Source organism: Erinaceus europaeus, chromosome 9 (assembly GCF_950295315.1).
Source record: "Erinaceus europaeus chromosome 9, mEriEur2.1, whole genome shotgun sequence".
In the NCBI taxonomy this organism is placed as follows: domain Eukaryota; kingdom Metazoa; phylum Chordata; class Mammalia; order Eulipotyphla; family Erinaceidae; genus Erinaceus; species Erinaceus europaeus.
In genome coordinates, this window is record NC_080170.1 from 72,966,464 (window position 1) to 72,975,692 (window position 9,229).

The 9,229-nt window shown below is 44.8% G+C and overlaps 1 protein-coding gene across 1 annotated transcript in view; it reads left to right on the forward strand.

Moving 5' to 3' along the window:
- LMX1A (LIM homeobox transcription factor 1 alpha) overlaps nucleotides 1-8,710 on the forward strand; it is a 115,630-nt gene extending 106,920 nt beyond the window's left edge. The window contains exons 5-9 of the mRNA XM_007535276.2: nucleotides 1,059-1,231; nucleotides 3,697-3,774; nucleotides 5,896-5,965; nucleotides 7,188-7,361; nucleotides 8,371-8,710. Coding sequence (XP_007535338.1) covers nucleotides 1,059-1,231; nucleotides 3,697-3,774; nucleotides 5,896-5,965; nucleotides 7,188-7,361; nucleotides 8,371-8,531 — 656 coding nt within the window. The 3' untranslated portion in view covers nucleotides 8,532-8,710. The remainder of the gene's footprint in view (nucleotides 1-1,058; nucleotides 1,232-3,696; nucleotides 3,775-5,895; nucleotides 5,966-7,187; nucleotides 7,362-8,370) is intronic.
- The last annotated feature ends 519 nt before the right edge of the window (nucleotides 8,711-9,229 follow it).

Genomic DNA, 9,229 nt, shown 5'->3' on the forward strand with positions numbered 1-9,229 from the left:
TTTTGTCTTTTATGTTAACCATTTTGTTTATTTTTCTATAATTTTCTTTACTGGGGGATTAATATTTTACAGTCAACAGTAAATACACCAGTTTGTACATGTATAGCATTTTCCAGTTTTCCACATAACAGTATTACCCCCACTAGGTCCTCTGCCATCATGTTCCAGGACCTGAACCCTTCCCCCCACCCACCCCAGAGTCTTTTACTTTGGTGCAATACGTGTTAAATATTTCGTTTATTTTAATGAGAGAAAGATACAGGGAGATAGAGATTAGAGCCCTGCTTAGCTCTGATTTCTGGTGTTCCTAGGGATTGAACCTGGGACCTCAGAGCCTCAGACATAAGAGTCTTTTCCAGATCCAGGATGCTGTCTCCCCAGCCCTGGTCTTTTATTTTTTAAAGGGCACTGAGGATTTAGGTTCTTTTCACATAATGGCATATAGTGCAGCTATGAACAAAGTGGTGCATGGATGTACCCAATAACAGATGATTAGGTAAAGGTGTTGGGGAATGTAGATTTGATAGAATAGTACTGTGCCAACAAAAATATGAGACTGTATTATTTAGAACAGAACTGGAAGTAATGATGCTATGCAATAAAAGTGACATGGTGAAAGACAACTAGGCTAGCAGAAGTCTTCAATGGAAGATGCTCATGAAACTTTCTCCATACCAGCTTTGATACTGTGAGCAAGGACATAGAACCCTGGAGAGTTGAGTCACATCCTCAGGGTCACAGTTACACAAAATGGAACCAGGGCTCAGTTCTTAACATTCCTGGTTGGCTGCTGGTTCCAGCTGGAGACTCTTGAAACATCTTCCACAGCACTTTCTGAGAAAGCACCACACAGACCCCAGGCACATGTGGTGCTGGAAATCAAGCTTGGGGCCTCATAACTGAGAGCCCAGCACTTTATCCACTGCACCACTTCCCATTGCTGCCAGCTGAGAGGCTGTCAAATCAGCTTTTCCCCTCAGTGGGTGGCTCAGATGGTGGGAGCCTGGGGACCAACCACCTGCAGCCAGGGCTGAGTGCCTGTTCTTTGCATCTTGCAGGCAAAAGTGAGGATGAAGACAGCCTCTGCAAAGCCACGCATGGGCCAGGAAAGGGCACCCCTGAGGATGGCAAGGACCATAAGCGCCCTAAACGCCCCCGCACCATCCTGACCACCCAACAGAGGCGGGCGTTCAAGGCCTCCTTCGAGGTCTCTTCCAAGCCCTGCAGGAAGGTACGTGTGGGGAGAGGGCTCCCCAGCTACACCTTGGGGCCTCTCTGTGGAGTAAAGCCTGGGCCTGAATCAGTGTGTGCAGATGTAGAGTCACAACTGAAGCCAAGAGGAAGTGCAGTGGCTTAAATCAAATTCAAACTAGCGAGTGGCCTGGGAGGGGCACAGTGGTAGAATTTCTGGATATGAAGTCAGTGCAGGAGCCAGTCATGGCTCACTCAGTTGAGCCTACACATTACCATGCACAAGGACCTGGAATCATCCCCACTCCCCACCTATAGGGGGGAAGCTTCACAACTGGTGAAGCAAGTCTGCAGGTATCTTCCCTTTCTTTCTCCTACCCTCTCTATTTCTCTCTCTGTCTCTAAGAAAAAGAAAACCTGAGTGCCAGGATTAGGAGTGGTGAATTCATGAAGGCGCTGAGCCCCAGCAATGATTCTGGTGACAAAATAAGATAATATCCTGGAGGTGGTGAAGTAGACATGGGGCTGGATTCTCAAGCATGAGGTGTTGAGTTTGATCCCTCCTCAGAACCAGAAGGATGCTCTGGTTTTCTTTCTCATAAATAAATATTGGGGGTTGGGCGGTAGTACAACAGGTTAAGTGCACATGGTGTGAAGCACAAGGACTGGCATAAGGATCCTGGTTCAGGCCTCTGGCTCCCCACCTGTGTGTGGGGGGGGAAAGTTGCTTCATCACCGTGAAGCAGGTCTACAGGTGTCTATCTTTCTCTTCCCCTCTCTGTCTTCCGCTCCTCTCTCAATTTCTCTCTGTCCTATCCAACAACAACAGCAATAATAATAATAACCACAACAACAATACACCATCAAAGCCAAAAAGGGTAAAAAAATGGCCTTCAGAAGCAGTGCATTCATGGTGCAGGCACTGAGCCCCAGCAATAACCCTGGAGGCAAAATGAATGAATGAATGAATAAATAAATAAATAAATAAATACCTATTGGGGTTGGGTAGTGGCATACTTGGCAGAGTGTACACATTGCCATACATTTACAGGGCCCTGGGTTCAAGGTCCTGATTGTCACCTGCAATGGGGAAACTTCACATGTGGTAGAGCGCGAAAGAGAAAGATGGGTGGAAAAGAGATATGTGGTGGCCCTGGGCCACCTTGTGATAACATCACTTGGGGGAGCCACCTGGCAAACCCACTTCTTTTACTTTCTTAAATATTTTTATTTATTTTTTATTATTGGGTAGAGAAAGAGAAACTGAGAGGGGGAGGTAGAGGAGGAGAGATAGACACCTGTAGCCATGCTTCACCACTCCTCAAGATTTTCCCCTGCAGGTGGGGACCAACGACTTGAACTTGGGTCCTTGTGCACTGTAATGTGTGTGATTAACCAGGTGCAACACTGCTTAGCCTCTCTTTTAATTTTTTTACTTTATATTTTTATATACCACTATGGTGGAAAAGCCATAATACAATTATTATTTGTGCAATTACCATAATGTATTGCACAGGTTTTCTTATGTAACCTCTTGGTCTAAATAGACTCTTGAGATAAACTTTTTCTTGACTTGTCTAAGTAACCCCAATTATCACTTATCTATAGGTGAAAAAATACTTGAAATTACAGTTCTAAAAAATTCTTGACTTAATAGAGTTATGCTATGAGTCAAGTATTTCTACTAATATTTATAAACCTTTGTGGAATACAAGTAACATCAACATATTTACTCTGCTTTATTAATGGAATACAGGAGATCTCTTCCTATATAAAAATAAATTAACTTCTTGTATTTCTTTATAGCTCATAATGATGAACATAGTAACAGAACATTTCAATAAACATAAAATAATGCATATATACATAAACCATGAAAAATTCCATGAATTTTAAGTGGTATCTGAAGTTATGCAACTAATGAATTTACTTACTCAAATGTAAACATTAAAAATGGGAAATACATTAAATTTTGGTAAGTGTAGAATCTAGGCTCGAATGAGGACTTCATTCACAGAAGACCTGTGCTTTCCTTTCTGAGCCACCTCCCTAATTGAGATTTCCTTTCCTTTATTTTTTCTATTTTTAGATAGATGATAGATAGGTAGATAGATAGATATATACATAGAGAGAGAGAGAGAGATAGACAGGATAGATCGACAGGATAGGATAGGATAGAGTATAGATAGACGATTGATAGGTCAGGATACCACAGTATCAAAACTTCCTTTGTGAGCTATTCTGTGGGATTGGATATTGGCTTTTGAACCCTGAACAGAGCCCGAATCCCTTCAAGGTCCCCACCTGTGCTGAACACTTGGGCCGGGATCTGTGTTTAGTTGGTAAAAACCTAAAGGGAGTGTTCTGTGTTTTGATGAAGCCGGGTGGGGCAGGGACTCCCTAACAGCTGGCTCACACACAGCAGGCCCTGCGCATATGGGAAACGCTCCATCCACCTGCCTTGTTTCCCGATGTCTAGGCTTCTGCATTCCTCTTATTTTCAAGGTGAGGGAGACACTGGCTGCGGAGACAGGGCTGAGTGTTCGAGTGGTCCAGGTGTGGTTCCAGAACCAGAGAGCCAAGGTAACCAGCCACCTGCAGGATAGCCTCCTTGACAGCTGGCTTCTCATATAACTCACTAGAGGGACACTTTCTCTCCACTAAATCACCCTCAGCATCCATTCCTGCAAAAGTGTCCCTGCAGACAGTACTTCTGGAAAATGGTGTTTGTATTTCTTGTGTCCCTCCCCATGAATCTTCCTGAATTGCTTCTGTCTTTTGGTTAAAAGGGGGTCCTTAATTTACACCTATTTAGCACGTACCAAATCACTTTTAAAGATGTGAAAGTGGGGAGGAGATGAAGAGATTACTCACCAGGGAGAATGAGAGCTTTGCCATATGTATGTCCAGGTATAAACCCTGGTACCACACAAGGAGTGTTATGGCACTGGGAAAAGCTCTGGTGCTGTCTTATCTCTCTCTCTCTCTCTCTCTGTGTGTGTGTGTGTGTGTGTGTGTGTGTGTGTGTGTGTGTGTGTGTGTGTGTGTGTTTCTTTAGCTGAATGAAAATTCTGGCTAGAGAGTGATAAAATTACACATTAGGTCCAGGCTCCACAGGATAAATAAGTAAATCAATAGATGAACTCATCATGGAAGCCTCTTTGTACGTGTCACTGGCCTGGGCCAGAGTTATGGAACAGTGTCCTGCTCCTGACAGGTGCATACTCTCAGACTGACTCCCCCTCTGAGCTCCTAGATCTTTGCTCATAGGCTTTCCTGCCTTTGAAGTACATTTTTGTTGGCTCCTGCCCTAGATGATAAATTCATGGTTCATAATTGACCATGATTAGTTAAGTAAAGAGCATTTCCCAAAAACAAAGCCTCAGATTGATGTCAGTTCTCCTTGAAAGAGTCTGGCAGGAAAGGCACAGGAACTTGGGGAAATCCCACAGAAAATAATAATGAATATTATTATTTTAAAGATTTGTTTACATACACACACACATACACACACAGGCACAGGCACAGGCACACACACACACACACATATATATATATATATTAGAGCACTGCTCAGTTCTTTCATAGAGTGGTGCTGGGAACTGAACCTGAAGCCTCTGGGACTTCTGGCATGCATGTCTTATACTCTAGTTCTCAACTATCTCTTAGACCCCCAAATTTTTTTTTTTTTCACTAGGATTCTCACTGGGGCCCAGAGCCTGCATGATTTCACTGCTACCAATGGTCACTTACTTCCTTTTTTTAAAAAAAATGTTTACATATAAATTTGGAACACTGACAAGACCACAGGGTAAGAGAGGTACGATTCCACACAATTCTCACCACTGGAACTCCATATCCCAGTCCATCCCTTGAAAGCTTTCCTATTCTAAACTGGGAAATGTTATACATGTACAAACTATTGTGTTTACTGTTGAGTGTAAAACATTAATTCCCCAATAGAGAAATTTTTAAAAGCTTTCCTATTCTTTAAGCCTCTGGGAGCATGGTCCCAGGATCATTATGGGGTGCAGAAGGTGGAAGATCTGGCTTCTGTAATTGCTTCCATGCTGAGCATGGGTGTTAACAGGTCAATCCATATCTCTAGCCTGTCTCTCTCTTTCCCTAGTAGGGCAGGGATCTGGGGAGGTGGGGCTCCAGAACACATGGTGGGGTCATCTGCCTCCTTTTAAGATAGTAAAGAACAGAGAGGAAGAGAGAAAGAGAGACTGCAGCACTGTTCTACTCCTCTTGACCCCCACCCCCCACACACTTCAAGCACTCCCAGGTGGTAGCACAGGGCTTGAACTGGATTGTGGCCATGGTAAGTGTGTGCTATACCAGGTGAGCCACCAGGCACCCCCTCAGCAATAATTTTTATGTCTATCATTTTCTACACATATGAACTTAAACCATATGCATGCACACATAGAGGCACACTGATCATTTGTGATAATACCTAATGAAACACAGTTTGAGAACCATCAGTCAGTTTCCCCCTTGGCGAATTCTGTCCGCCACTACTTACATGGAGGCCAGAGCCTCCTGCAAGAGTGTCAAGCTTGAGGCCTGGCAGAGAGGGAAGAGGCCAGGCACATCTTCCTGGCTCACTCTCACCTGTGTCATGGTTTGGTACCTTCCAGAACTGGTCTGGACTCCTGCCCTGCAATGTGGCCCCTACCCCTCACCCATCTCTCCCCACAGATGAAGAAGCTGGCCCGGCGGCAGCAGCAGCAGCAACAAGACCAGCAGAGCACCCAGAGACTGAGTTCTGGTAAGATGGCCACCCCTGGCCAGGCCAGTCCTGTTCTCCACCAGCCCTCCACCCCACTAAATCAGAGACCACAGAGCCCCTTCCCCAAAGGTGCAAGGTAGTAGAACACACAGTGTAAAATAGCAACCATCCCTTTGCTTAAAAAAAAAAAAAGAAAAGAAACCCAGAACCTTCCTAGTCCACCTGGTTCTCCTCACCTATACTACCCTGAACTCAGCAGAATGTTCTTACCCTGTCACCAGCTGGAAAGGACCCAGAGATTTCCATGAGGGACAGGGATGTGGTTGCTACTCCTCTCTGGTTCTAGCACTCTGGCTTGCCTGAACTTTCCTGTTCATTCACTTATATTTTTAAATATTTTATTTATTTTAAAGAGATAGGCATAGAAAGATAGATAGAAGATAGATAGATATAGAGAGATTTAGAAAGAGAGAGAGAAAGAGAGAGAGAGAGAGAGAGAGAGAGAGAGAGAAAGAGAGAGAAGATCGATTAGAGTATTGACTGCCTTTGACTGATGGTGGGACCTCAGAGCCTTAGGCATGAGAGTCTTTTGCAGAACCGTTATGCTGTCTTTCCAGTCTTTCCTGTTTATATCTAATAGGGGTGGGTGTGAAGGTGATAGGCTGGGAAGACCAGGGAAGTTAGAACATTAAGAACAACTGTTTTAGAGCAATGCCCGCCTGCCCTCCTGCCTTCCATTCTTCATTCCTTCCTCCCTTCCTTTCTTCTTTCCTTTCTTTTTAAGATTTATTTTATTTATTAAGATGAGAGAAAGAGAAGCAGAGCATCACACTGGCACTTGATTAAACTGGCCAGGGATTAAACTCAGAACCTCATGTTTGAGTGTCCACAGCTTTATACATTGTATCACAATTTGGGCTGCAGAATGAATGCACCCCTCCTCTAACAGAATTCCCTGGAAGTGCTTGTGTCAGAGCAGAGAATCTCACATCTGGAGCTACTTCTCTAGTACCTAGACTTAGTCAAGTTCATATTCAGATGTTTGCCAATCAGAGAGACAGAGACACCAGAACACCACTCAGTTCTGGCATCTATGGATTTTAGGGATAGAATGTGGGACCTCAGACATGCAAATTGTGTGTTCCACCATTGAGCCACCTCCCTGTCCCCAGATCTAGATGCTCCATGCTCCCCTCCTACCCATGGGCCTCTAGGCTGCACATTGAATGTGATCTGTAATCCCCTCTTCTCTGTCCCACAGCTCAGACAAATGGAGGCAGTGGGGGCGGGAGCATGGATGGCATCATGAATCCCTACACAACACTGGCTGCCCCTCAGCAGCTCCTTGCCCTGGAGCAGAGTGTCTACAGCTCCGACCCCTTCCGGCAAGGCCTCACGCCACCCCAGATGCCTGGAGACCACATGCACCCCTATGGTGAGAGGGGCCCCCAACATTAGCTGCAGTGGGGTGGTTGGGAGTTCTTCCCCAGGCAGAGCCAGCACTCCAGGCCGCAGGAGTTACTCCAGGGCAAGTGTAGAAAGAACACATCCCCATTAGAGGCAACTCCCTGTGTGCTCAGCATCCCTCACCTATTGGTCCTGAACAGGAAGTGGGCATTCACTGAACATCTGTGCTCTGGGGCTGAGATTTCCAGGGTCTACATTTTTACATCAGCACTGATACTGATGTTTTAAGCAAAAGCAGGGGTGAGATTCATGTCAGCAACATCAGCTATGATGCTCATGTTTTTGAGCAGTATCAGCAGTTAATTACATACTAGTTAGTAATATCTACAGTGATATTAATGCATCTGTTAGCAATAATAGTAGTAATATTGACATATTAACAACATTGGCAGTATTATTAACATACTTGTTAATATACAGCATTGATATTAACATGGTAGTTATGTCAGTAGTGATATTAACGTACTAGCAATATAGACAGTGATAGCAACATGTTTCAGCAATATCAGCAGTGATATTAACATGTTTTACAATATCAGTGACAATAATAACATGCTAACAATATCAAAAGTGATATTTACATATGTGTAAGCAATACCACAGTAATATGCACATGCAAACAATATTAGCAGTGATATGGATGTGTTTGTAAATGATATCTGTAGTCATATGAATAGAAGGCCTTAATTAACAGCATAGAATACAAATTACTTACTTGGACCCTCTATTAAGAAGAGCATTATATGTTGTGATGTCATGCCCAAAACATAAGGGAACTGTGCAGGGGAAAGTCTTGCCCCCATCCCACCTCACACAGTGGGTGCTGACAGATGACTGAGGGGTCTGGGCCTCTGTGGGGTGGGAGCCCTGAACTGAAGGGGTTGAAGGTCTGCCTGGGAGCATGTTCACTGAGTTTCGGTCCTGCAGTGGACTCTCTCTGCAGACCTCATGCTGGCCTGTGCTTGTCTCCCTGCCAGGTGCCGAGCCCCTGTTTCAGGACCTGGATAGTGATGACACCTCCCTCAGCCACCTGGGTGACTGCTTCCTCGCCACCTCAGAGACTGGGCCCCTGCAGTCACGGGTGGGAAACCCCATCGACCACCTGTACTCCATGCAGAATTCCTACTTCACTTCCTGAGCCATCACCATCTGGTGCTCTGTGGCTAGCCAGAACAGCCCACTATGGGCAGGGAGTCGGCAGCCTGGGAGGAAGGTGGGCTGGGAGGGAGTCCACTTGGGGAAGGTTATGTTGTTGTATAAGACATGCTGTAGCTGGGTGTTCCCAAAGACTGAATACATGGCAGATTGCAGAATCCACCATTTCTAATAAGAGTCTTAGTGTTAGGTATTAACATGGATGTTCTCATGCAAACTAAATAGTGACTGGAGATTTCTCACACTTGCTCACCATTTCCAAAGATGGAAAACTGCAGTGGATTTAACAGTCCACTATTTCTAATAAGTGTCTCATAGATACAGAGGAGACATGTCTCTCAGCTCAAGGATGTTTCTCTTGCAAACTAGATAATGACTGGAGACTTCTCATACCTTTCCACCATTACAAGGGAAGACTCAGAGACAGACAGATGGGAGGCAGAGAGCTTGCTATGTGTGTAAGTGCCTGACCCTCCCCACTCTCAAGTGTCTCTCACATGGTCATAGGCACAGAGAAAATGAATTTTATTTTCCATGTGGAACTGTGTGTAAGGGAATGCTCAATGCACTTAAGTTATAAAAGAAATGAGACAATTTACTTTCAGAATCTTTCTTTTCAGTGGGAAGAACTGTTTGGGCAGGGCAGGGAAAGCCACCCACCCCCTCCCCCACCAATGCCCC